The sequence below is a fragment of the Trichomonas vaginalis genome, chromosome I, assembly GCF_026262505.1.
Source record: "Trichomonas vaginalis G3 chromosome I, whole genome shotgun sequence".
In the NCBI taxonomy this organism is placed as follows: domain Eukaryota; phylum Parabasalia; order Trichomonadida; family Trichomonadidae; genus Trichomonas; species Trichomonas vaginalis.
In genome coordinates this window covers 10,156,952-10,184,602 of record NC_067203.1, presented here as the reverse complement: position 1 = coordinate 10,184,602, position 27,651 = coordinate 10,156,952, and the positions used below count along the sequence as shown (strand labels likewise).

Genomic DNA, 27,651 nt, shown 5'->3' with positions numbered 1-27,651 from the left:
AGCCATAATTTGATTATATTAAGCAAATATGAACTAATCATATTGCTATGATTCATTTAGTACCCAATTGTCAGGAAGAATAAAAAAAATTTCGGATCCTAACGGCGTCTATCAAAAAGGAATTGCATAGATTCATGAAGTACAATAATATTTTCACAAAAATTTATAATTACTTCATTTAGGTATCTCAAAAAATTGAAAGAAATACTTCGTCACATCAAAATTTGATAGAACATAGTCGATCAAAATGCTTGCACTACTAGTTACGTGTATATTTTCTATCTCAAAATTCGTTGTATCGTACGGATACTCCGAACTTACAATAACAGAGCAATCACAACTCGTTCTTTCTACAGATCTTTATAGAGATTCGAAATATTATGCATTTTTCATCAACAATGAGGACTTTCAAGACTTAAACATGACATATGGAGCAAATTATTCATTATTCAGTCCTACGATCATTCCGAAAAATGGACAAACTGTTTTAAAATTTGTTATCACAAAATTAAATGCTGACAGCATCGATTCACTATCAATTATATACAATGGAGGAAATTCTACATATAACTCTATCCAAAGGACAAAACCAAATCAATTTGTTCTTTTCCTCAGTTCAACAGAATTTAATTATCGATTTGAAGTTGAAGGCTATTCAAAAGTAGGTGATTTTCAAAGTAGTCCATACGATGAAATGGTTAGTTGCAGGCAGAAGTATGAGAACGGTTATAAAAAATATCTTCTGATGAATATATCTGGTTCAACAAATATTTTCTTCTCTGCAGAAAAAGTCGATCCGAGTGTTGAAACTACTGGATATTATAAGATGGATTCTTGTGCATTATCATATGATGATAAACATCAATTTTGGTATTCAAATACAATTCAGATTTATTCGCCTGGTAGATATGAATTTTTGATTGGTGAAGAAGAAATATCATTTTTTATTGATCCTTTTAATTGTTGGATATTCCCATATCAAAGCAATGGAATTCGTATTAAATTATGGGATTCTTGGTATGACTTTGATTCAATTCAAGAAGCTAGCAGAACTGGAGGATTTAAGTCAAATTCGGGTAAGAATTTAGTTAGATTTGAAATTTTTGATTATGGATCAGGTCAAACGAAACTTATTGATGCTATTATAAATCCGAAAGAAAACAATTATTACAGATTTTACAAATATTACAGCTCTAACCATGATTATTGTTACGCATTAATTACTTCTTGGTATCCAATGAATTTCTCTATATTTTGGAATTATTCAAATTATAATTACGTCCCCAGAATTTATGATTTTACTCAATATACTGGCAAGAAATCAGAATTTGTAGGAGTCACCAAATTATATATTTATATGGATTCTATGTCATATGATGACTTTAATTTTGTTATCTACAATTTTACAAGGAATTCAAACGACAATTATTCTGATTTTAGAAGCACTCTTTTACATAAAAATTATGATAAAAAACAATATAATAAATATTATGTAAATGAGGTCGAACCATGTGAATTTATACCTTATGTAATTGTGGACAAAAGGGAACATACGGAGATTGAATTTGATGCTGATAAATATAAGATTATCATCTTTGGATTCTTTGTATCTAATTCACAATTTGTGGTAATTCCAAACGCAGAGGAATTCATTTTTGAAAATGGTTCAAAGCCCGAAAGAATTTATATGCATCCAAGTTACGATTTTATATTGAAATTGAAGCCAGAATCTGGATCAAAATCTCTGAAAATCGATCTTTATTATCTCACTGAGTATGAGTATGATACAATAATGTGGATTTCTAATGATTACGATATCAAGATGAAATTCCCGATATCAGAAAAGAAAAGTTTCATTCTTTTTGAATCAGCAGTTGAATCAACCATCACATATTTTGATGAGGATGGAGACGGATTTAATTTCACAGAGAAAACAGGAACTCTTTTCATTTTTCAAGGAGAACATACCGGTATATATTCATGGAAGAATCTCACTGAATTACCAGCAAATACAATCAAGAAAAATGTGACAATTCCCAATAAGCCTTCAATCTATGATATAGGAATTGAAATATTGATGGAAGGTGATTTTAAAGCAGTAAGATACGAAAACGCCACATTAAAGTATTATGCTATGATCACACGAGATTACAGATACTATATTTTTGCATATACAGATCACTTTCATCTTACAACCGCAATGGAAGGACGCATATTTACTGTTAATAATACAAAAGGTCCATGTGATGTTGTAATACTAGTTGATGGAGTTCCAGGTGGACTGTTCAATCCACAAAGATATGGTTCAGATTTTAACAATTTAAGATCTGACATTCCAGGATATTATATTGCAAGCAAATGGCATAATTTCTCAATTATTTATTCTTATTATCCATTCTCAACGACAGTGAAACATAATGTGAGCGAGATCAAATTGAGACTTCAAACGAATAACGGTCAAGATCGAAATGTCACTGTTCAAGAAGGCGAAACATACTCAATCGAAAGTATCAATCGCATGATCATCTATCATCCAAATGCCTATGTTGAATTCTCTCAAATCAAATTTGATGATCCAAATGTTAATTACAAGAATTATAGCTATAGCAAAGATGCCTTTATGAGAGGGGGTACATGGTTCAACATTCCATTCCGAACTCCACAACAAACGACTATCGTTCCAGTCAGAACACCACAACAAACAACTATTCCAATTCAAATGCCACAGCAAACGACAATTGTTCCACCAAGAACACCAGAAACATCATCTAGCAAATAGAATTCATCAGGAGACGATAATGACAATGATAAAGAACCAGAGAATTCCAAATCCAAGTCAGGTAAACTTGGAACGGGAGCTATTGTTGGTATCGTCATTGGCATCTTAGTTGTTGCAGTTCTAGTTGCTGTTGCAGTCATTTTCGTTCTTAAATCCCGATCCAAAGGAACAGACACAAGTGATGCCGACATTCAATTTGCAAACCTCGTATAATTCAATAGCATTCATCTGCAAAATGGAAATACTTTTAAACTTCTTTTAATAAGTAAAAACAATTTTTTATTAAAATTATAAAATATTTTCATAATATTTAATGTATACATTTTTATTAAAGAATGAAGAACAAACTTATTATTAATCATTTAGTTCAAATATCATTCCATCCTATTATTACAAATTCATATTTATTTCATGCCAAACAAATATCTGATGATTATCTTGTCAATAAAATATTTCGTTCTTCCCGTTTAAAAAAGAATTTGAAATTACACAAGTCTGATGATTTCGGAAAAATTAATATAGAAGACACAATTTGCAGAACAAAGAAGTATAATAACATAGAAAGATTCATCATATTCACAGAAAGAGAAGGATTTGATAAAGATCAAAATCTTATTTTGATGAATATTCGTTACTTAAATTATGTTGTTCCCATGGAACAATTGATTTTTTCGAGTTATAAAGATCGAAATTTTTCTTCAGAGATATTTTAGTAGGAAAAACCACCCTTCATTATGCAGCGCGTTATAATTTTAAAGAAATAGCCAAACAGCTTATTTTACTATGGAAAAAATCTCAAAAACAAATATTACAATGGTGAAATAGTCCTTCATAAGACTTATTTATAAATAGATCTTATATCAAAGAAGTAGTTGAATTTCTTCTTTAACCGGGGTGCAAATATCAATGATATATATATATGGATTCACCTCCCTTCATTATGCAACAAGTATTAATAGTAAAGAAACAATCGACTGCAAACTTTCATATGATGTGAAAAAAACTGTTCTTCACATTGCAATGAAAAAACATGCAAAAATAATTATTTTGCATTCAACCAGTGAAAAATTTACGTATTTAAAAATAACACTACGCATTTAGCATATGCTTTTGATGCTATACCTTATTAACGGTTTCGATATTTAATAATGATCAGTTTCGAAATTTATTTTAAATAATTGTTTTTGCGTTTTATTTGGCATATTGTTAATGGTGCACGTATCCCACTCTGGCAAATTTTTATGTATAGACTGAGGAAGATCTGAGAATAATTCGATTTTCTGACAATTTTTATCGACAGAAAAAAAAATTTTTTAGATGACTTCTTTACCTGTTAATTCTATTCTTGCTGTAGAAAGTAAAACAAAAAATAGGTCGAGGACAAGAAGTTCTTTTGAAGAGTCATCAATTTTAGCAAATACATTTCATGAAGAGGAGGCAATTTCGCAAAATCTAGAAAAAGATGCTCTTACTATCAGCTCAGAGTTTGATATGCTCCGAAAGAATTATTTCATCGAAGATGGTCAAGATCGATCCGATTGGTATAGTAGGTTCTTGAATGAAAATAAAGATGCAAAAGATTTTATAGAAAGAGTTGATCCGATTCCTAGAGCCGTAGAATTTGCTCGTTTATATCTCCCAATAAATCGTTTAGCAAGCCAAGATTTGCTTCTTGCTCTTATTTCTCAACATTTCAGAACTTTTGGATTGATCAAATCTCAAGCATCGCTCCACGAAGAGTGGTCACAGCCTATAAACATTCCAGCCCATCTCTTACGCTCTCAGCTAACATTACTAATTCAACGCGGAATTTCCCATGCTGAAAGATTTTGGGAATTATCTCTTCCTTCTCCAGCAAAATACCAAGATCCGCAGAAGCTTATTGATCAGGAAATATCCAATGTTATCGGCGGTATCCCATTCATTGCAGAAGATACAACACCTTTATCAAATGAACAAATTGGTGATGAAAGATTCATCAAATATGATGAAACGCATACAAAAATCGAATCCGCTTCTCTTAACCAGCTGATTTGGTTACTTACCTCTGAAACAAAGGATCCATATCGAGAACTCATGCAGCAAGTTTGCTTAACATATCGTTCCTTCACAACTTCAAAGATTTTCTTCACAAAAATCAAAGAGCGATACGAAATTGCATTAAACGAAGGAGACGAAACCCGAGAAAGATCTAAGTCCCTTACCTTTAAGTTATTTACACATTGGTCACAAGAGGCCAGTGAATTCATTGAACAACCTGTCAAAGATGCCGCAAAAGCATTTGCTGAAGCTAAATTCCAGAATTATTCAAGTTATTTAGCCCAACTCTTCAAACCACGCAGATCTGAAACTACGATTGATTACTCATCAGCACCATCCGTCGAGCTTGGTACTTGCACAGAGCTTTGGACTGGAAATTTCTCTTTATTCGATATTCCTCCAAAAGAATTTGCTAGACAGCTTACAGTATACGCCTGCTCTAAGTATTATCAGATCCAGCGTACAGAATTGATCGACGGCGCCTGGGCGAGCGAAAGATCTAAACATCGTTCTCCAAACATTGTTGCGCTTACAAACCAGTTTAACATCATTTCTGCTTGGGTTCCAACTGCAATTCTCACAGAACCATCACTCCAAGCTCGTCTCAACAAAATGAAATTTTTGATAGACACGATGAGAGAATTGAAAGCTTTACGAAATTACTTTTCACTTTTTGCCATCCACTTAGGATTCAATAGCAGCGCGATATTCCGCCTGCAGAGGCATAAGAAATTGCTTCGCCCCGATGATGTTCCATTCCTGAAGGAGCTTGAAGACCTTGGAAGCCCTTCTGGAGCTTATCATCAGTTGCTTCAAGCTCATAAAGAGGCAATCAACTCCGGACAACCAGCTTTACCACACTTACCGCCATTGCTTTCATTCCTCTTCAAAGTTAATGAAGCTATTGAGTCTTTGACAACAAATGGATTAATTAACATGAAGAGATGCGGAAGAACATTCGAATTTATGAAACAAATCGAAAGTTTCGCAAGAAGGAAATACGTTTTGCTTCCTATTGAGCAAGTTCAGCAAAAATTGATGAATTTGGAATATATGGAAGGAGAATCTCTTGAAGAACTTTCAATTGATGTCGAACCTGCTGATCCAAATGCGGAACTCAAAGATCAAAAGGCTTAATTCGATTTAATTTTATTTTTCTCATTTTGTTATTGATTTTTATTATTTTTGTTCAATAAAAATATATCTATAATGTCAGAAAAGCGTAATAAATATACAAATTCAATCTTTTTATAAATGTTTTTTATATTTCCTTTTCTAAACTTAAAACTATTCAAAATGAGTCTAATCAAGAGTCTTTTTTTTGTTGATATGATATCTCAATTCAAAAAAAAATTAAGAAATTAAATATTTTCTTTTATTATTTAAAAAAGCATATAATATTCAAGTGGAAAATTAGACTTCATCCTCAGATGCCTCTTCGTCTACCTTAGGAGCGAGATAGAAACGAACATATCCGCCTTCTTGTAATGAATATTCGACAAGAAGTGGGAAATGTGGTGAGAATGATAAGTTAACACGTGTAGAAAGAGCAGAAGCAGCTGAGATAGCCTTCAAATAACGAAGAGCATAAGCAACTTTGCATCCTTCTGTAACATCAACTTCAATTTCTTCTTCTGCCTTTTCATTTGTTACACCAGCATTAAATGTTGTTGTAGCATTAAGTAAAATATCAGAAACTGAGAATGAAATTGATCCTTCTGTGCATCTAACAGCAACAGAGTCATTAACTTCAGAAAGGCTTCTAATAAGTTGATTGAAAGCATTTGAACTAAGTGAAAGCTTGGCCTTGTAAATATGTTCTGGGATAGAAACAGCGTCACCATTAATATCAACTGGCTTCAAGTTAAAACGTGTATTCTTGTCTTCACTCTGAGTTGAGAGCTGTATTGTGATATCTTCATTTGGCTTTTCTGTAGAAATTTTCAAATAATCATCTGTTGAAGCACTCTTGAGGACTTTGTTAAGAACATCTACGTTAAATGCAAGATTCATTTCCTCTGAGCAATTGTATGTATTGAAAATATCAGCTGGAAGACTGATAGAAATAAGGGAAACATGAGAAATATCCATGGCCTGAAGATCCATACCGTCTGATGTGCATTTAAATGAAATGTCTTCGACGAGGCCCTTCAAGCTATCGATGATCTTCTTAAAGAAAGAAGCCTGCTCAAATACAATCTCAACCATTTTTCTGTAATTTTCGTACGTTTAGAAGGCTGAAAGGAAAAAATTGCTTCTTGCTATTTTTCATGAAAAATACAAATATTATTAGAATCATGCATAAATTGATACAAAATATAAATGTAACTCAGCAAAATTTTAAAATTTTCTAGCTCAGGTTTTTCAATTATGCTTATTTGAGATATACTTACTTCATTCTATGAGACTCACATAAATAGAATCGCTTATATAAACAGAATAGCCAGGGAAAAACAATTGAAAAAGAATTATTCATTATCTTTATTCATATTCCAAATTTAGTCGACCGATGCTTAATAAGCAGTAATTTATATTGAAATATAACATCATTTAATATGAAGAGTAATAAGCTTTACTGGTTATTTTTGGGACTTTGGCTTTGTGAGTTCAAAACGAGCATATTTAATATAAACAATAGCTGGGAAACTGAAAAGAATGCATGTTGTGATGCAAATTGGGTGAATTGTATAAGAGAAGATGGCTGCAATTGCTTCGCATACTAAAATTGTGCCCCAGCCTGCGTGCTTGCTTGGATCTCTCTCTTCGATGTAATTTCCAACAGCAATAACTAAGAAGAAGAATATGACAGCGCACAATAAACCGGCGAAGAAATAAATTTCTGCTTTATGTGGAAGAACAAAGCGGCAAAGAACAAAAAGAACGACTGCGAGAGCTACTGCGCATTCAATGGCAAGGACTTTGGAGTGCCTAATAGCTTTTGTTTGAGTTTTAGCCATATAAATAAATTGTCATTTGAAAGGCTCTGTCTGTTTCCCAATTGAGAAATTCCAATCCAAGAAACTTATTAAAGGTTAAATAGCTTACATAATATACTTTCATTTTTTGACTTAATTCCGGACAAAGCTTTCACTTTTGAAATTAAATTCATATTCATCTATTGAGTTAAGGAATTTTACTGATATATTTCTGATTTATTCCATAATTACATTCTAAATATATTATTATTAATATATATTTGGAGAATTTCCTTTGACGATAAAAGTGGAAACTTGCAATTTTTTTTTTCATCAAATGCTGTTTTATTTCTTTTCTATTCTTTCCCTTTGTGAAGAACAGAAAGAAGTACCAGCAGAGAAAATACCAGCTGAAATCAAGCTCGCTGATGCTACATTTTATGGTAAATTCGATGAAAAAACTTTAGCATATACTTTTACTCGAAAATCTGATGATACAACATCAATTCTTTCTGGTTCAAAGCTTACAATCAAGTCAGCATCCGTTGAATATCAGAAGAAAACACTTAAAATCTCATCAATTGCTCCAAATGCATTTAAAGGATCCGATATCGTTAAAGTTGAGATCTCCATACCCTTAGAATCAATTGGCGAAGGTGCATTCGAAGATTGCTCCAAGCTATCATCAGTAACTCTCGATGGAACATCACTTTCATTGATTCCATCAAGAACATTCGCAAATTGCAACTTATTATCTTCTGTTGTTCTCCCCAACACAATCAAAACAATTGGCGATGCAGCATTTTCATGCACAAAGCTCTCTGAGTTCAAATTTCCTTCAACATTAACAACAATCGGCCATGATGCCTTCGAATTCAATCAATTTACCGAGATCGATTTCTCCAAATCCAAAGTAGAGAAGATTGGCTACCACGCCTTTTACAACAACACGAAATTGAAAAATATAAAATTCGGAAATTCACTTAAGACTATTTCTGGCTCTGCCTTTTCATGCACAGCCATTGAAGAGCTCAAAGTTGATGCCGCCGTTACAAGAATCATGAAATCCGCCTTTGCATATTGCAATTTAATGAAATCAGCTGATTTAACATCTACAAAGATCGAAGTATTAGATGAATTCGTATTTACCAAGTGCACGAGTCTTACCGAGATCAAACTCCCATCAACAGTTACATCAATTGGTTCATGTGCACTTTCTGAGACCGATTTAACCGAATTTGTTGTTCCAAAGTCCGTAAGTAAGCTTGGCCAAGCCATTTTCCGTAACTGCCCTCGTCTTGCAACCGTAGATTTATCTGCCTGCAAAGTATCTAATGTTCCTGTTGCCATTTTCACCAAATGCATTGCCCTTGCCAAAGTAATTTTCCCAGAGAACTGCACTGTCATAGAAAAGCTCGCTTTCTCATATTCCGGCATTTCCACGATTGATCTTCCATCCACATTGACATTAATCGGGGAAGGCGCATTCAGAAACTGCGCGTTCCTTCAATCCATCGATCTCTCCAACACAGCTCTCAAGAAAGCCTCCGCTTTCGCTTTCGCAGGTTGTTCAACTTTGAATTCTGTCACTTTTCCAGAAAAAATGCCAGAATTTGGTGATTACTCGTTTTCCGACACTGCCTTTACCAAACTAGTCGTTGGTAACGAGATGAAATCTGCAGGTCGTGGTGTATATGCCAATTGCAAGAAGCTTGAAGAGGTAGATTTAACAAACATCGAATTAGAATCAGTTCCTGCATCGATGTTTGAAAACTGTTCAAGTTTGAGGGAGATCAAATGGCCTGATTTTCAATTAGCTATATCAGAACGCTCCTTCTATGGTACAGCTATTACTACACTAGAGATGCCATCAACTATTTCCTTCATTTCTGCTTCAACATTCCAAAACTGTACAAAACTGACAAAAATTTCATTGAGTGACATCATGTTTGATGAATTACCGATGTTTGCTTTTGCAAACTGTTCCAGTCTTTCCCAAGTAGAATTCCCGTCATCGTCCATCCGTATTCTAAAGGGAGTTTTCGCTGGAACGGCCATCAGAGAAATCACTTTTCCGAAGGCATTCGCGTCAGTCGGAGAATCAGCGTTCGAAGGCTGCAAACAACTTGAAAAAGTGAATTTGCAGGACACGATGATTGAGATTATTCCGAAATCCGTGTTCAAGGACTGCACGAATTTGAAACAAGTGACATGGCCTGGCCAGAAATTCTCTGTCGGAGAGGAATCCTTCGCAAATTCTGGTCTGGAAATGCTGGAAATTCCAGGAAATCTCGTCAAACTCGAAAAGAAAGCTTTTGCAAATTGTCACTTTTTGTCAAATGTTAACATGAATGGCAACAACTTAAATATCAGTAGTTATTGCTTCAGTGGCTGTGACAGTTTGAACACTTTCACGTGGAGTGGCAGCGAATGCATGGTAGGAGATTATGCATTGAGTTACACTGGATTTAGACAATTCGCAATTCCAGAAAAACTCGCGAAAGTAGGTGTCGGATTGTTATTTGGCTGTTCTTTCTTGGAAACACTTGATATTTCTAAGTGTTCTTTCACAGAAATTCCTGAAAAATTCTGCTGCGGATGCGAGAGATTGACAACAATCCAAATCGAGTCTGGCTCTGCCGTGAAAATCTTCGGACCTTACTCTTTCTGCAACTGCACTTCCCTTTCTAATTTCAACTTCGTTGGATCAGTTAGAAAACTTGATAAAGGATCATTCATGAATACCAATTTCTCGACGATTAAATTTCCCTCAAATATTCATGAAATAGAAGTTGGCGGTTTTGCCAACTGCCAACATTTACAACGCATTGATTTGAATGATTCCAATGTTTGTTTGTTATGTCCACATTCTTTCACGAACTGTTTCAAACTGAGAGAGATAATTTTCCCTCACGTTCAAACAGCAATTCTTTCTTATGGTTTTGAGTCTTGTGGATTTGTTGATTTGACAATTCCTAAAGAAGTTACATACATTGGCGCACACGCGTTCGAGAACTGCCCTAATTTAGTGTCCGTGAACATGTCTTCTTTAGTTATGACACGTATTTTGCCGGGACTTTTCACTAATTGCAGCAATTTATACAAGGTTTTGCTGTCACCTTGGACAGCGGAATTGTGCAGAGAAGTATTCAGAGGAACTAAAATTAGTGAAGTAATATACGATGAAAAGATGGAAGTAATAGAACCAGGTGTTTTCATGGATTGCAAAGAATTAATTTCTGTTGATATTAGTCGCACAAAAGTGACAAATATTTCTGCCAGAACATTCATGAATTGCGAACGCCTTGTTCGTGTAATGCTTCCTGATTGTGTTAAGCAACTCCACACAATGTGCTTCTGCAATACGCCAATGGAATCCTTCAAATGCCCAAGAAGCCTTGTTGTTATCGGTTGGGGCGCTTTCTTGAATTCTTCTTTGAAGACATACGAAATGAGAGGTGTCCAGGAGATCCAGGATTGCGCATTCGAAGGCTGCCCAATTGATAAATTAGTTCTACCAAGAACTTCACTGAAAATTGGCGCAAGAGCATTCGCAAGAACGAATTTGAAGGATTTCTCAATTCCTGCCAATGTTTATGAGATCGGACAGCGCTGTTTCATGAAGACAAAGGCAAATAAAGTGGACATGCAGATATCTAACATCATCGACCTTAACTTGAACTTGTTTGAAGGAACAAAGATCAAGAAACTCGTCCTTCCAAACTATTTGCAATGCATCGATGGAGAAGCTCCTGATTGCGACATTTATTACTGCGGAGAAGGACCAATTGATGGTTATATTGTCGCAAAGTCATTGACAGTAAAGAAAGGAAGGAAGATTGATATAGTTGTGAAGAATATGATTGAGTCAGAACAATGTCCTTCTCTTTAAGATTTACAAATGAAATTTTCATTGTTTTAGTTTTTTTAAAAAAGAATTTTTTTAATTTATTCAAAAAAAATTTACCCTTTTATTTTAAGATTAGTCGTATTGTATATCATTACATCTGCCTCTTCTTCTACTTGCTTCAAACTAGAAAGCTGAAGACTCCAAAAAGAATAAATAGCAAAGTGAAACAATCCAATTAATGATAATTATTGAGTCAAGATATTCTCCTGCTCTTTAGAATTCAAATAAAATATATCTTTACAATATTGATATTCAAATCTCTTATAATATCTGTTTCTGCTTAATATTCTCGTAAATTTACAAAAGAAATTTAAAAACAGAAAATCACAATAGTGATTCAAAATGCTAACGAAGCAGCCATTCTTTAAAGTTAAATTTCAACAATTTGTTCTTAAAGTCTAACTATAAGAGCCCAAAGTCTATTATCGGCCCTCTTGCATTATAAAACTATATAGCCAAGGATATTTTTTCATTCAGATTATGTCGTAATTTATAGTTTTAGTGATGATAGATAAACTTCTCATTTCATATGTTTTTAGTTCGTAGTTGACGAATAGTGATTTTAAAAATGCATATAATACAAGTTAACCAAACAAAAAGTTGATTTATAATAACATAAATAACAAATAATAAAAACAAATTAAATTATCTGACTTGAAGTGTTTGAACAGGAGTCATCCATCTAGGATATCTCGATCTCCACATTGGCCTTGGGAATGGCCCATTAGGAAGAGGTCCACCCGGTGGAAGGTGATTCATGTCGAAATCTAAGTTTGCAAGTGCATCAGCGAGTGCTGGATCTTCATTTGTACGATTGTTTTGTTCATTCTCCGCCTTCTTGTAGTTCTTTGCCTGTGGATCTCTTTGTATTTCTTGTGCAGCGAGAACTGCGCCAGGAGGAGCCTGTATATTCGCTTTTTCTTTCTCGAGTTCTTGTTTTTGAGCTTTTTGGTTGAGCTCGCGACGCTCTCTGGCCAATGTTTTCGTAAGTTTTGCTGCATTTGCGTTATTTTCTGGAGCTGGAGCCTCTGCCTTCCTTGTTGGCTCGACATTGATGACAAGCTCTTTCTTCTTATGGGATTTGGACGTGTCTGTCCAGTCGTAAACGTAATCAAAAACGTATCCCTTCGAAATAAAGAGATCTCTGAAACGTTTTCGGTAAGCGGCGTAATTTGGCTGTTCGTCGAACTTAAGATTTCTAACATCGTGTAAATAATCTGCAAATTCTTGTGGAAATCCTTGACATAAAGATTCAATCGACGTAGCTTCTTTAACAGCAAGAATTTTATCAAATTTCTGGCCTCTCGTCCTAAGGTTAATACCCATCCATGGGAGAGAACCTCGTAAAAGGTACATCCAAACATATCCCAAAGATTCCATATCATCTCTGCGAGTTTGGCGAATACCTTGGAGAGCAGCTATCGAAGCGTAACGAGGTGTACCTGTCAGCGAGCGTCCATCTGCATAAGCGATATGTTCATGAGTAAATGGATCACGATACTTCTTAGAAAGGCCAAAGTCAATGACAAAAACTTGATTTGGCTTTTCATCACGGCCCATAACGAAGTTATCTGGTTTAATATCGTTATGAATAAAATTTTTGCTATGAATGTATTCAACACACGATATCATTTGGTCTGCAAGCATGAGTACTGTCTTTAGTGAAAGTTTTTGTCCGCATTGGATGAATAAATCTTCAAGAGACTTGCCAAGTAAATCTATAACCATAATATTATGAGTATGATCGGATCCGAACCAGTATAAGCGTGGAACAGATGGGCAGCCTGAAAATAATACATATAATTTTGATTCATAGCATAACTGAGGAACACTTGTCTTTTTTGATTCTAATTTCACAGCAACTTTCTTATGAGTCTGCGTATCCTCACCAATATAGATCTGTCCAAAACTACCACCACCGATTTTCTTGATTAATTCGTAATGGCTGCTATCAATTGCTGCCATAAAAATTGAATTCAGTTTACAAAATCAACGGAATTTTTTTCTTGAGTTTCTTTTTTCGAAATCAGATTTTTAAATGAGATCCTAGAAAGCCTGTCTAGTTTGTTACATGTCTTATCTCTCCACTTAGAAAAAATCAAAATTCTCAAGGATTTCAACAAGCACAGTTCATTTAATTAAAAATTAAAAAATCATTTATCGGTTCAGTTCACGTCAATTCTAACACAAAAAAGTATATTCAGTAAATGATATTGAACATTTTATTTAATTTATCACGAACGATAAAGAGTTAAATATATGAAAATAATTAATGAAACAGACGTAATGAAAAAATTTGGTGAGTACTTCTGTTATAACTCATGAATAAAAATAACCATTATTTTTATTCAACATTCTTCGATTTATTTTTATTTAACGTGAACCATTAAGATGAATGATGAGTTAAAAACTAATTCTACGTCATTAAATGAAAAATAAAATATTTTATAAAATCAAATGATGAAGGAATATTACATCTTCTTCGTTCTAGTTAACGATAATGAAACAAAGAAATTAAGTCTTTATATAGGAAAAACAGAAGATTTGAAAATTTGTTTGAAGTTATTATCTGGTATATTCTATAACAAAATTAATTTTGATATGTATTACGACGTTAGATATAAAAAGGTTCGTTGTGATGAATCCGAAATATATGAAAAGGCTAATACAATGAAGAAATTATGCGCTATATACGCATCAAACAAAGTTATAAAAGAGTTTACTTATGATGGTCAAACAGAAATTCATGAATTTTACAATTCAGATTATTTATTATTAATACTCAACAAACTTTCGGATTATTTGGAATTAAATAAATTCGAAAAAGATTTGATTCTATGTCGATATATCAGTTTTGTTCAAAATAAATTTATGCAAGAAATTAACATTGATGATATTTATAATTTATTGAATGTATCGAAAAAAGTTAATTAAACTTAAAAGAAGTATTGAAATTTTATTTTTATCAATGAAATTAAATTCAAATAACAACTTAGAATGTTCTAGATTAAAGTACAAAACAAAAAAATATGATTTGAAGTTAAGGGTCCACTGTAAAAATTGAAAGTCTCTCAAAATTGAGAGGCGATTTGCAAATAATCGTTATCGTCATTTTTCGAAAATCCACTTTTCCTAGTGTTCTGATTAATATTATGTGAATACAACAATGAAGCATATGTTTCAATAAGATGGTAATCTATTCTATCACTTCAAATCTCATAAAAATTGCAAAATCAGTGAGTTTTATAAGAACATGATTTTTTCGAATTTTTTCGCTTTTGGATGCGTGTTTTGAAAAATAGATATTTTCGAATTTTAATTTTATCTTAAGTATAAGTTTTATATTAGGAATTTTTTTGACCTATTTCCAATCATTAATTCCAATGTTTTTCAAGGAATTTAATTGAGAAGAAATTAGGAATTTCGCTTTAATGCCATTACAAACTAATATTATGATGCATAATATATATATATATTGAGGCTAATGCCGGGATATCTTGCATTTAAAAAAAATTCAAAGAATTGACAATTGGATAGCACAAATTTAATTCCCTGGACAAAGTATTATTGTTTATATATTCAAACCATTATCCTTAGTTTAGATATGTTGGCCAAAAATTTGGTAAAAAAGGGGGTTGGCGTCCTAAGGCGTCCTAGTGTAAATTTCTCAAAATTGTGATATTTACATCACATTTTTGAGAGGTTTATGGGCGTCCTAAGGGAAAATTGAATAGCTAGGGCGTCCCGAATTTTCATTCTAAGATTTAAATATATTATATACTTAAGTATAATACAAGCAATATAAAAATTAAATTTTTATTATGTTAACTTATAAGAAATTTTTTTGATTTATCGTTGATTTATTGTAATCTTTCCAGGCTATACTTTTGAAATCAACTTTACCTGTCATACGCATTAATGTAGTAGATGTCCAGGTGTAGCTATTATATCCCAGCAACATTGGTATTTTATCATTGTAAGATATCAAAATGAAGCGTTTTTTCAGATATAATTTTTCGTAAATTTTTCAAAAATAAGATGGTAAAAAAGCCTCGACTTGCTCGAAAAATAACAATTTTTTTTACTTGTAAAAATAACCCTTTTACAGCATGGGCAGCTATTCAATCACTATTTCTTTTTCTAAAAGTATATTTTTCAAAAAAAATTAAGATCAAATTCGACAATTTCTTGATGAAAGCAAAAATATTACACATACTTCTAGATGCATGGGATAAAATATGCAATTATTCAATCAATTCGCATGATTTGAAAAAAAAATCTAAATTTGATAAAAATGTAGAAATTTTTTATTTTTAACTTGAGATTCGATTTTTTTGATCCAATTTGTGAATTTTTTTTGATCGGAATTTCAATTAATTTGTTGATCAAAAATGACCTCACAATGTTTGATCATAAGTGAAGTCATCTTCATGGGTATTTAGAAATTCCAAGAGAAATTGCTTATTTCTCGCAGATGTAATAGTAGTATATGTTGAAGGGTTGTGTGACTTTTTTTTGTTACATCTATATATAGACGATGCATTAAAATATATTTATTTATTTATAAATCATTAAAAAATTAACATTAATTTTAAAATAATTTATTTTTTTATCTTTTATAAAAGAAGCTATATATAGATGATGTCAGATATTCCGCGATTAATTAAACATCATTTAAATCCTGAATGGGTTAAACTTCAATTTAAAAATGAAGATTGTGAATTATTAAATGAATATGAAAGCCAAAATAAGCTAATGAGGTATAAATATAATGATAAAGAATATTTAATTTCATGGAATCAATGGAGTCATAATCAAAGACCTCATAAACGAGAAGAAGAGATTGAAAAGCAATTCAATGAATGCCTTTTAAATACATATGCGCACATTATAAGACATAAAATAAATTATATTTTTTAAATAAAAAAATAATTTTTATCTGATAGAAATAATACCTACAAATGATGGTATATAAAAAATTGACTTCTTACGTAAAATTAAAACTAAGTTAAATTTATTTTTTTATTTTTTATTTTATAATAAATGAGTATAACAACTAATTCATTGAAATCTTTAAAGTTCACTAATTCAGAATTAGAAAATATTTTAGAAAATTTTGGAGACGGTTCTTATCCAACATATATGCAGAATGTGAAAGAGTTTTCCAGATTGTTGAATGAATTTAAATATAACGGACCAATTACTAAAAAGGCTATAATGAGATATTTATATCCCAAAAAAGTTGAAAAACAGGAGAATATTCCTCTTTATGGTCCAGAGGACCTGGGCTCAGAGAGCCTTGAAACACCTCCTGAATATTTTGAAGAAAAAATTAAACAAGATGAATATTATAACGATGAGATTGAGAAATTGGAACAATTAAGAAATGAAATAGATGAAAGAATTAGTGAATTGAGAAATGCTGAGAATGAAGTAGAGGGTTTAATGAATATCCCAGCTTCAGAAGAAAAAAATCACATGAGGAAAGATATAAAAATTACTTTTTGGAATCTACTAAAAATTTATTAGATGGTGATATTGACGAAACACTTTCAGAAGAAGGCACAAAATTTATTCATAAACATAAGTTACAATTTATTGACGATGGAGATTATCCATGTATATTACTTTCACCTCCTCTTGATTCTGAAAAATTCAAAAAAGCACTGAAAAATGTAACATATGCAACAAATACGATTAAGAAAGAAGACCATGATATTTACACAAATTATTATTTAAATAAATGTACAGGTGTTGATAAAGTTTTTGATTTGTTAGATAAAATATCAAAAGAAACAATTGGTACATATAAAATTTTATGCGATTGTGGTTTCATTATTGAAGATACCAATAATGTTTCATATGAAAGAACAGCACCGAAGGAAGATGAAGTTGAAAGGTCTATACCATTCGTTATTAAGAACATAAAAGATATGAAAACTTATAAACATTATATTTATTCATTTATTTCAGAAAAAATGGAAGCAACCCATAAAACATGACCTTGCAAACGAAAGTTTACAAAATGTCATAAAAACTTACTTTGCAGACAATGAACAGGAATTAGATTTAATGTATCAGGGTATGCATTCTTGAGTAAATTAAAATGCATTCGTCACGTCGCAGATGATAAAAATTTATGTGTTCTTAATTCATTTTATGGACTTTAGCCCTGGACTCTCTGAGTCTCGGACTTTAAAAAAAATAAACTTTATTTTTATTTATTTTTTAATTTTTATTCTTACATAAATGAATAAAAATGGAACAGCTAAAATGAATGATAATCAAATAAGAGCCGAAGGTAGAAGGTTATTTAAACGCTTCTATAACATTCCTGATGGTGTTAATCCTAAAACTCGTAGAAGTTATTTAAATGAAGCCATAGATGCATATGAAGGATTTGACATTTCATCAGAAAGTGAGAGGTTAGCAAGAATGTTAAACGTTAATATTGATTTTTATTATTGTGATCCTCAACCAGAAGACGTGGACATAAATAAGGTAGACTTTCCATTAGTGGAATCAATAATGATAGATCCAGAATTTAAAACAGTAAATATTTTATTAACACAGAGTCCATGTGGAAAACTTCACGCTGACAGAATAACAAACGTTGAAGCACTCACCGGCTATAAAGTTTGTCCATATTGTAAAGAAGAAGTTTATTCTATCCGTGATGATCCAGAAAGGAAAAACCAAAGAAGATTTTTAAAGCATTGTGAGAAATGTAAAGAAAATAATGGAAGATTAATTCAAGACGTTCAATTGCAAAAGACCCAGCAACCATATGCACCACATATTACGAAACAGAAGATATATCAGTGGTTATTAGCTCATAATTTGCAGGAATATTATCAACCGACAAGATATTATATTACTTTTGACTTTGAAACATTAGAGACTAAAGAAGAATTACAACTTTCTGAGTGTGCAACTTTGAACGCTTACTTAAAACTATTCATGGTATCATCAATGGTTAAATTAAATGATAAAACATATACGAGGAATTTTTGCTTAACTTCGAGTGATTCTTTTATTTCTGATTGGATTGAGTTTTTATTTTCAACCTGTTCATTAGTTGTTGAATCAAATATGAGTCAATACAATGAATTATTGAAGTCGCAAACATTAAATGAAAAACAGAAGAAAGCATTTAAAGAACTTCTAAATGAGGAATTCAATAAAGTGAATATCATAGGTTTTAATTCGGGAAAGTTTGATTTAAATTTAATTCTTCATGATTTAAACACTGCAAAATGGAAAATAAAATCAATGCTGGGTTCATCTTTACAATTTAAGCAAATCATTGTAAAGAAAACAAACGTTCCATATGAATTGAGATTTATTGACATCAGAAATTATATAGCGGGTGGGACATTAGACCAATTCACTCAAGATTTCGGAAACAATAAATCACGTGTTAAATCCTTTTTCCCTTATCAATTCATCTCATGGGAAAATTACGAAGAAGAATTATATAAAGAGGAACCATTCACGAAAGATTCATTTTATTCAGCATTAACCCAAGAAACTATATCAGATAGTGATTATCAAATATATCTCAATGATGCTAAAAACTTTAAGAATAGATTAGAATATTTTATTCATTATTGTAATAAAGATGTTGAAATTATGATTGACCCAATTGATAAAATTATTGAAGAAACATTTGTTTATAAAATTGACATGCTTCATAATCTTTCTTTATCATCGAATGCTTCAATGATTCGTTACGCTTTAGCATATAAAGACTTTAATCCTAATGAAAAATATGATGAGGAAGAGATAGAATCAAGTTTTGAATTAACGAAAAAGTATTGGAAATATAAAATTGAATCATATAAGAAACAAGATGAAAAAGCAAAAAGAGATACTAAAAATAATGTTTCAATGGATGATTTTCAATACTATCACGATTTAATCCTTTCATCTAAATGCAAAATGTGTGGTAAAGCGTTTACATATGCAAATAAACCAACATTGGATAGAATCGATAATGAAAAACCACATACCAAAGAAAATTGTCAGTTAATGTGTTGTTATTGCAATGTCGTAAAATCAAATAAAGATGAAGATGTTCAACGTTTAAGAATCAATTTAAGAAATTATGCATTAAAAAATAATTTACCAATGACTTTAGATTCAGTTGAAGCTTATCACATTCTCCGTAATGGAATTACTGGTGGTCTATCAAATGTTCAACATAGAGTAAATCTTAAAGGAATCACACGCATTAATAAACTTTCATATAATCCAGAAACTAAAACTGTATCAAATGAGGACACTTCCAACATCATGACTCATTTCGTTGGTGTTGATTTTAATTCATTATATCCTTCATCATTTTCATCTAATCCTCATGATTTCATTTAATATACTGACCATAAAATGTATATGCCGGGAAGATTGAATGGTGTTATCATTTGTGATACAGCAACAAAGAAAGCAAAAGCATTGGGAATTATTAAAAAGAAAAATACTTTATTCGTGGCTGAAGTAAAGGGTCACATTGATGAAAAATACATTAATGATTACATAAACTTTTTACCGATAATAAGAAACTTAGATATTATCACAGATGAAAAAACAATTGGCAATTTTATGTATAATTACATGAAATCAAACAATCTACCGGTTGACCAGAAACAGAGAAAATTAACTCAGTTAGCATCAACACACAACCAATATCAACCATTTTCTTCTTATTATCTTTGGTATCTAATAGACAGATTTCATTTTATCATTGATGATATTCAATCAATTTTAACATTTACTAAAAACACTTGTTTTAATGAATTTGCGAACAAATTTATGAACGAAAGACAAAAGGCTGAATTAGAAGGAAATAAAGGAAAAAGTTTATTTTGCAAGATTTCACTTAATGGATCATATGGTTACGATGCAATGAATACACAAAATTACGCAAAGACTAAAATAATGAATGCACAGAAGGCACGCGTTGCATGTATGTCAAATAAGTTTAAAAACATAAGAGAAATAGGTGAGGATACATATCAAGTGATGCTTAAAGATAGATTTTATAGATGTGATACATGTTTACAAGAGGCATTCTTCACTTTAGATAATGCTAAATACTGGTATTTGGTTTTCATTTATGATTTTATGTATAAATGCATGAATGTTAATCGTTTTCATTTCATTGAAGGTGATACTGATTCATCTTATTGGGCAATCGCTGGCGACCCAAATCTTCCTAACACTCAAGCATTTCAAGCAATTGTTACTGATAAACAATTTTATGATAAAAACATTTTCAAATTCGCACCATTTGATTTCTTCTGTTTTGATGAGAAATTTAAACCTAAATTAAAGAATAAAGCTGAAGAAAAAGCACATGAGAAGAAGTTATTGGGTTTAGCAATTGAGAAACAAGGTGATAACATGGTTGCTTTATGTCCTAAGTGTTATACATCATTCAACGGTTCAATTGATGGAAGTGATTTTAAAAAGATTGCACAAAAAATGAAAGGTGTTAGTTTACGACAAAATAAACAATTAACACCCAAAAATTATTTGGATATAATAAATGATAAATTGATATTTGATGGTCAGAATATTAATTTACAACTTAAAAACGGGTCAATGACTCGCTTAACAATTGGTAAGACTGCATTAACAGGAGCACACACTAAGGCTGTATGTTGTGAAAATGGATGTTGTATGCCATTTATTTAATACAATTTAAAATTTTATTTTTAATAAAATGCCACAGAAGAGACAAAAGGAACCAAATCGATTTATACCAAATGGTTTTAACTTTCAGATTCCAAATAATCAACCACAACGATTTTTTTAAATCCCATCACAACATCAACAGCAACAACAACCGCCACCATTTGATACCGTTTTAGAAGAAGGAACCGTTAATGATGGGATTCAATATGTAAATAATGGTTTTGATACTATGATTCAAAGAGGTGGGCACCCTTAAAACATTGATTTTATTTTTATATAAATGGATAACGTAGATTTAAAAATTTTAATTGATGATTTAGTACTTAATCAAAATTTTCTTAATTATTATGAATTAAAATCATATCTCCAAAAACATAATAACAATATAACGGGTGATGATATGGAATATTATTATCCATATTATAAAAATGAAATTTTGAAATATCATAATAAAATAATTTCTGAAATTAAAGACAAAATTAAAAATAATGAATATACAAAGGGAAAAACTAAATCACAACTTAAACAGTTGAAAGATTTCAAAAATAAAGTATTAACAGAAGAAGATATTGATGAATTATATAATTTATATAATCCTGAGCCACAAAAACCAAAGCCGAGGTCTAAAGTAGCAAATGTTCAACAGCTAAAGGAACAAAACACCCAGGTCCTTCAGACCATAAATGAAGCACAAGCTTTAATTTATGATTCATTAGTTAAACCATATTCAGCCCGACTTTTAAATGAAGATCAACTTTTGGAATTCATCCTTCAACATAAACTCGAAGCGGGAAAGTATATCAAACCTTTATATACAGCATATTTAAAACAAATGAATAGAATACATCCAGAATTAATGAAGGGGGGAATGAATTCCAAAATCAAAGCAGATAAAATTAAACCACTTGCAACACCAAAACCTCCAACGACAGTACCGCCTCCTCCTTCAGTTAATCCTTCATCATTCACTTTATTATATCCATTTCAAACATTAAAGAAACAAAAAGATTTTAAAAAGGGTTTCAAGATATTAAATAAACCAACTGACCCAAAAATTCAACCGTTAAAGGAAAAATTTAGTCGCCCTTCATTTGCTCCATATCCATATTCATACGAAATCGATCATCTGGAATATTCAAAAGGAAACGTTACTTATTTATTTGCCATTAACATTAACACTAGATATTTATATTGCATTCCGGTGAAAGGGAAAACAGAACAGGAAACAAGAAGAGCTATTCAATACTTACTAGATCATGAAAGAGTAGATAATATCAGGGGTGATGGCGATAAAGGATTTCAGGCAACTATGACTCATTATTTCCCACAAATTAATTTTTTCTTTTCATCCTCTCCATATACGTTTCATAATAAAATAGTTGATGCGGTAATGAGAACTCTTAGAGATGCGTTAGGGGTTAACGGTCAGATATACTGGGATGGAAATCATGACTCCATCATACAGCAGTTAGTATATTATTATAATAATACATGGCATAGAACTATAAACATGAAACCAGTGGAAATGAAAAATGATATTTCAAAAGAATGGGAATATATTAGAAAGCAAATGGAAAGGTTAAATGATGTTAAACGTGAACAAATTAATTCGGGGCTCATGAATTTTAAACAAGGGGATAAAGTTTTGATTCATCTCGATTATGGAAAAACTGATAAATCAATGACAAAAAGAAGACGAAGATTTGACACAATAGCTGAATTTGTTAGATATATTAACGGCAATGCATTAGTTGAAGTTGACAATAAATTAATAGAAATTCCGATTTATTTTATTACTCCATTATATTTAAATAATATTTAATTTTTTTTATTTCGTAAGAAATGAGTGACAACAAAGCAGCCAAGAGTCCTGACAATGAATATAAAAAGAAACTAAACAGAATTAAATCAAAAATATGCTATTACAAAAAGAAGCCGCAATGCGGTGGGGTTGATGCCCATAAAACTAATGGAACTGAAAACGATGAAGAGAGGAAAGAAATAATCGAAAAATTAGAAACTTACCGTTCAATCCTTAAACTGAGTGAAGCAAAAATAAAAGAATTTAATAGAATAAATAAATTGATTGGAAGAGATGAATTTAATAAAGATGAATTTTTAAACTCAATCCAAATTTAATTTTTATTCCTCTTCCCGAACCCTTCTAGGTTCTTCTTTCCATCATTACTGCATAACCACATTTTCTCAGTTTTAGTGGTTTGTTATTTTTAGCAAGTTCTCGCATCATTTTTATCGTTTCCTCCCTTGTTATGATTCGTGGTAAATTTTGAGCTTGTGGGGTATCCATTTATGATAAAAATAAAAATTTAAATTATGCCGTTCTAAAGTTTGTGACAACATGACATTTTGACAACATCATGGGTTATTCAATAATTAATTATTTTTGAAGAACTGAAGGGGTCACCAGGTCACCAGGTCACCAGGTCATTTAACTTCTCTGAAAAAATGAGACAACATGACATTTTGACAACATCATGGGTTATTCAATAATTAATTATTTTTGAAGAACTGAAGGGGTCACCAGGTCACCAGGTCACCAGGTCATTTAACTTCTCTGAAAAAATGAGACAACATGACATTTTGACAACATCATGGGTTATTCAATAATTAATTATTTTTGAAGAACTGAAGGGGTCACCAGGTCACCAGGTCACCAGGTCATTTAACTTCTCTGAAAAAATGAGACAACATGACATTTTGACAACATCACAGGGGGAAGGCAGTTATGACTTATTTTTGAAGAACTGAAGGGGTCACCAGGTCACCAGGTCACCAGGTCATTTAACTTCTCTGAAAAAATGAGACAACATGACATTTTGACAACATCACAGGGGGAAGGCAGTTATGACTTATTTTTGAAGAACTGAAGGGGTCACCAGGTCACCAGGTCACCAGGTCATTTAACTTCTCTGAAAAAATGAGACAACATGACATTTTGACAACATCATGGGTTATTCAATAATTAATTATTTTTGAAGAACTGAAGGGGTCACCAGGTCACCAGGTCACCAGGTCATTTAACTTCTCTGAAAAAATGAGACAACATGACATTTTGACAACATCATGGGTTATTCAATAATTAATTATTTTTGAAGAACTGAAGGGGTCACCAGGTCACCAGGTCACCAGGTCATTTAACTTCTCTGAAAAAATGAGACAACATGACATTTTGACAACATCATGGGTTATTCAATAATTAATTATTTTTGAAGAACTGAAGGGGTCACCAGGTCACCAGGTCACCAGGTCATTTAACTTCTCTGAAAAAATGAGACAACATGACATTTTGACAACATCATGGGTTATTCAATAATTAATTATTTTTGAAGAACTGAAGGGGTCACCAGGTCACCAGGTCACCAGGTCATTTAACTTCTCTGAAAAAATGAGACAACATGACATTTTGACAACATCACAGGGGAAGGCAGTTATGACTTATTTTTGAAGAACTGAAGGGGTCACCAGGTCACCAGGTCACCAGGTCATTTAACTTCTCTGAAAAAATGAGACAACATGACATTTTGACAACATCACAGGGGGAAGGCAGTTATGACTTATTTTTGAAGAACTGAAGGGGTCACCAGGTCACCAGGTCACCAGGTCATTTAACTTCTCTGAAAAAATGAGACAACATGACATTTTGACAACATCATGGGTTATTCAATAATTAATTATTTTTGAAGACTGAAGGGGTCACCAGGTCACCAGGTCACCAGGTCATTTAACTTCTCTGAAAAAATGAGACAACATGACATTTTGACAACATCACAGGAGGAAGGCAAAAATAAATTCCAATCATACTTTATAAAGCTTCATTTACAGGTATTTCATCGTCAGTAAATGAATCCTCATTATCGTTTGGTTCAACCTGTTTATATAATCCTTTCATTTCTTCTTTCAAAACATAATACCATGTCTGTTTACCATCTATTTTTCTTTGTTTCCTTTCACATTTATCCTTAATGCTCATTTGGAAATTCTTGTCTTTCATGTCTGATGGTTTGCAGAATAGAGCATTTTTACATGTCATACCTGCACACAATTCATCATAATGTGTATTTATCCATTCATCTAAAGGATTTGTTGATAACTCGATTAAATCTTGTTTGGCTTCAGTCATCGGTATGATTCGTACATTAAATGATGAAAGGTCATATTGCATAAAATATGTTAAAAGGTTATCATAAAATTCCTTAGTGCATGAATCCATTAAATTCTTGAAGTAATCAAATTGACCCTTGAATTTACCATTAACTCTTAAAACTACGTATCTTCTGTCTCCAACTTCAATTTTGACAGGGTAGACGTTGTTAGTTACGAAAATGAAGTTTGCAACATTCTGAGCAGTTCTTCTGGGTTGATTCTTTTCATTAATTCTAATCTCATTATCCGTAATAATTGATTTCAAAGCGTTGAAGTTTGCAAGTCTGTCTTCACCTACGTTCTTGAGTTCATTAAGTACAAGAAACATTTTATTTTCAACTACTGAGTTGAAATTACCCGTTAGCTCACTTATTTCAGTAATGTTTTTACATGAATAACCGGCGAGGAGTTCAGAAATAATGTCTGTGAATCTGTTTTTACCTGTTCCCTGAAGTCCTTTCAAAATAATTGCTGTTTCATTCTTGATTCCAGGATGTTGAATCATTGATGCAATCCAGCCGAGAAGGTATTTATACACTTCATCGTTATTATCACAAATGGCTTCTTTAATGAAATTCATAAACATCTCAATTTTTGAGTAATCAGGCTTTTCAAGAATGTTGTATTTATAACCCTGAAACGTTGAGAAAACATCTGGAGAATCAGATTTAAAGCAAACACCCTTAACGGTTAATGAAGACAATTGATTTAGTAGTACATCCCATGCTGTTATGGTTTTACCTTCTTCTTTAAATAATTTAATCATTTTGAGTGACTCTTTCATGTTTGATTGAAGAACGAATGATATTTGATTCATTTTGTCGTTGATATTATAGTCCTTTTGAATGAAATATTTATTTCCACAATCTACAAAACGGATTACACGTGATAAATCCTCAATTACTTCAGAACTGTTTTTATACTGATGATTTTCAGCCTTGCGTCTAATATCTGTTATCAAAAACGAGTCATCAAGTTTGATATCAAATGTTATTTTTGGCTTACGTAATAAAGGTAAAACATATTCATCATAATATTCCTTTTGATAAAGTTTTAGAATCTTCACTAAAACAAATGGAGAAGTCATTAAATGTGCATATCTACTACGTGCTTTTTCAAAATTACTTTTTGCATTTTCTGTTAAACTGCAGAAGTTATAAACGTTATCGTATGCTTCATTAATTAAATGATTAGGTAACGAATTAATAGCTTGAAACAGTGTGAACAATGTTATTTCTTTTTCTAAATTCATGTTTCCACCATCATTATGTACTTCAAAATCACTAATGCCATCAACTATGCTCTGGGCAAGTTTATCGTCAATGTTTACATCTTTGTTTTCATTCATGATAGTCTTTATTTCTTCATTCTTCTGTTCAACTCTTACCTTAATATTCAAATCATTTAATATATCATTCACTGTTCTAGTTAATGTTGAATCATAACTTCCACGAATGAATGAGTATGTATTGATTGGTTCTGATGCATTCTTGCGAACTCTTGAATCAGCCATAACTACTAATGAACGCTTTGAATCATCAATAGAAGTCATGATATCGATATCATAATCATTGCAGGAATAACATTTAATCATTCTGTTCGAAACTGAATAGAAGAAATTAGTGTTGCAATAAATGTGAAGACCTCCTGAAGCGGTTTTAACGATAACATCTTTATCCGAAAGTTTTGATAAAATGTCTTTTCTAACTGTTTCTTTAAGTTCATCATTGTACGATTTATTGATATCAACATCTATAATCGTTAAATTTGAAATTTTATTTACTAATAAAGCTGTACCAGTTTTCCTTCCTCTTCCTCCATCATGTTTGAGGTAGTTATGTAAATCAATCTTGTTTTCACCAATTCTTTCGTTGAGGGTTTTAGTTTCTGCCACAACTAATTCCTCAGCTAATGAATCAATAACTTGTTCATCAGAAATGATAAAGTTGCTGTTGCTGTTGTTTGTTGCTGTCATTTATATAGGAATAAAAAAATAAAAATAATTTTAAAACTAACTTTATTTTTGGACTGCATCAAATTTTCGTAAATGTTGTCAAAATGTCATGTTGTCTCATTTTTTCAGAGAAGTTAAATGACCTGGTGACCTGGTGACCTGGTGACCCCTTCAGTTCTTCAAAAATAATTAA

At 31.8% G+C, this 27,651-nt stretch overlaps 13 protein-coding genes and 1 pseudogene across 14 annotated transcripts, besides 3 other annotated features; 9 read left to right on the top strand and 5 right to left on the bottom strand.

The window, feature by feature from the left end:
- Nucleotides 1-247: 247 nt before the first annotated feature.
- Nucleotides 248-2,779, top strand: TVAGG3_0961800 (uncharacterized protein; the record flags this gene model as incomplete). Its single annotated transcript, XM_001312129.1, has 1 exon — nucleotides 248-2,779. One exon carries the CDS (start codon nucleotides 248-250, stop codon nucleotides 2,777-2,779), a length of 2,532 nt encoding a protein of 843 aa, XP_001312130.1.
- Nucleotides 2,780-4,087: 1,308 nt separating this feature from the next.
- Nucleotides 4,088-6,045, top strand: TVAGG3_0961790 (guanyl-nucleotide exchange factor protein; the record flags this gene model as incomplete). The annotated part of the gene is made up of 1 exon (XM_001312130.2): nucleotides 4,097-5,956. The coding sequence occupies one exon, from the start codon at nucleotides 4,097-4,099 to the stop codon at nucleotides 5,954-5,956; it is 1,860 nt and encodes a 619-aa protein (XP_001312131.1).
- Nucleotides 6,046-6,184: 139 nt separating this feature from the next.
- On the bottom strand, nucleotides 6,185-7,035 carry TVAGG3_0961780 (DNA polymerase processivity factor protein; the record flags this gene model as incomplete). The annotated part of the gene is made up of 1 exon (XM_001312131.2): nucleotides 6,233-7,027. The coding sequence occupies one exon, from the start codon at nucleotides 7,025-7,027 to the stop codon at nucleotides 6,233-6,235; it is 795 nt and encodes a 264-aa protein (XP_001312132.1).
- Nucleotides 7,036-7,211: 176 nt separating this feature from the next.
- On the bottom strand, nucleotides 7,212-7,776 carry TVAGG3_0961770 (keratinocyte-associated protein 2 family; the record flags this gene model as incomplete). The annotated part of the gene is made up of 1 exon (XM_001312132.2): nucleotides 7,399-7,776. One exon carries the CDS (start codon nucleotides 7,774-7,776, stop codon nucleotides 7,399-7,401), a length of 378 nt encoding a protein of 125 aa, XP_001312133.1.
- A 290-nt stretch (nucleotides 7,777-8,066) lies between these two features.
- TVAGG3_0961760 (regulation of response to stimulus) lies at nucleotides 8,067-12,123 on the top strand (the record flags this gene model as incomplete). The annotated part of the gene is made up of 1 exon (XM_001312133.1): nucleotides 8,072-11,626. One exon carries the CDS (start codon nucleotides 8,072-8,074, stop codon nucleotides 11,624-11,626), a length of 3,555 nt encoding a protein of 1,184 aa, XP_001312134.1.
- A 105-nt stretch (nucleotides 12,124-12,228) lies between these two features.
- Nucleotides 12,229-13,609, bottom strand: TVAGG3_0961750 (STKc CK1 domain-containing protein; the record flags this gene model as incomplete). Its single annotated transcript, XM_001312134.1, has 1 exon — nucleotides 12,290-13,609. The coding sequence occupies one exon, from the start codon at nucleotides 13,607-13,609 to the stop codon at nucleotides 12,290-12,292; it is 1,320 nt and encodes a 439-aa protein (XP_001312135.1).
- A 1,656-nt stretch (nucleotides 13,610-15,265) lies between these two features.
- Nucleotides 15,266-16,126: a mobile genetic element.
- Nucleotides 16,127-16,418: 292 nt separating this feature from the next.
- Nucleotides 16,419-16,803: a mobile genetic element.
- Nucleotides 16,804-17,893: 1,090 nt separating this feature from the next.
- Nucleotides 17,894-18,762, top strand: TVAGG3_0961720 (uncharacterized protein; the record flags this gene model as incomplete). The annotated part of the gene is made up of 1 exon (XM_051253454.1): nucleotides 17,894-18,762. A coding segment is annotated over one exon (869 nt), but the record flags the coding sequence as incomplete, so codon positions are not given.
- Nucleotides 18,763-19,774: 1,012 nt separating this feature from the next.
- On the top strand, nucleotides 19,775-20,017 carry TVAGG3_0961710 (uncharacterized protein; the record flags this gene model as incomplete). Its single annotated transcript, XM_051253453.1, has 1 exon — nucleotides 19,775-20,017. The coding sequence occupies one exon, from the start codon at nucleotides 19,775-19,777 to the stop codon at nucleotides 20,015-20,017; it is 243 nt and encodes an 80-aa protein (XP_051079027.1).
- A 240-nt stretch (nucleotides 20,018-20,257) lies between these two features.
- TVAGG3_0961700 (DNA/RNA polymerases family) lies at nucleotides 20,258-20,753 on the top strand (the record flags this gene model as incomplete). The annotated part of the gene is made up of 1 exon (XM_051253452.1): nucleotides 20,258-20,753. A coding segment is annotated over one exon (496 nt), but the record flags the coding sequence as incomplete, so codon positions are not given.
- An 867-nt stretch (nucleotides 20,754-21,620) lies between these two features.
- Nucleotides 21,621-22,082, top strand: TVAGG3_0961690 (uncharacterized protein; the record flags this gene model as incomplete). Its single annotated transcript, XM_051253451.1, has 1 exon — nucleotides 21,621-22,082. A coding segment is annotated over one exon (462 nt), but the record flags the coding sequence as incomplete, so codon positions are not given.
- A 342-nt stretch (nucleotides 22,083-22,424) lies between these two features.
- Nucleotides 22,425-27,651: part of a mobile genetic element that runs on past the window's edge.
- Nucleotides 22,731-23,162, top strand: TVAGG3_0961680 (uncharacterized protein; the record flags this gene model as incomplete). The annotated part of the gene is made up of 1 exon (XM_051253450.1): nucleotides 22,731-23,162. One exon carries the CDS (start codon nucleotides 22,731-22,733, stop codon nucleotides 23,160-23,162), a length of 432 nt encoding a protein of 143 aa, XP_051079024.1.
- TVAGG3_0961670 (uncharacterized protein) lies at nucleotides 23,183-23,479 on the top strand (the record flags this gene model as incomplete). The annotated part of the gene is made up of 1 exon (XM_051253449.1): nucleotides 23,183-23,479. One exon carries the CDS (start codon nucleotides 23,183-23,185, stop codon nucleotides 23,477-23,479), a length of 297 nt encoding a protein of 98 aa, XP_051079023.1.
- TVAGG3_0961660 lies at nucleotides 25,164-25,734 on the bottom strand (annotated as a pseudogene). The gene has a single exon. A coding segment is annotated over exon 1 (571 nt).
- On the bottom strand, nucleotides 26,430-27,479 carry TVAGG3_0961650 (Prim-pol domain family; the record flags this gene model as incomplete). Its single annotated transcript, XM_051253448.1, has 1 exon — nucleotides 26,430-27,479. A coding segment is annotated over one exon (1,050 nt), but the record flags the coding sequence as incomplete, so codon positions are not given.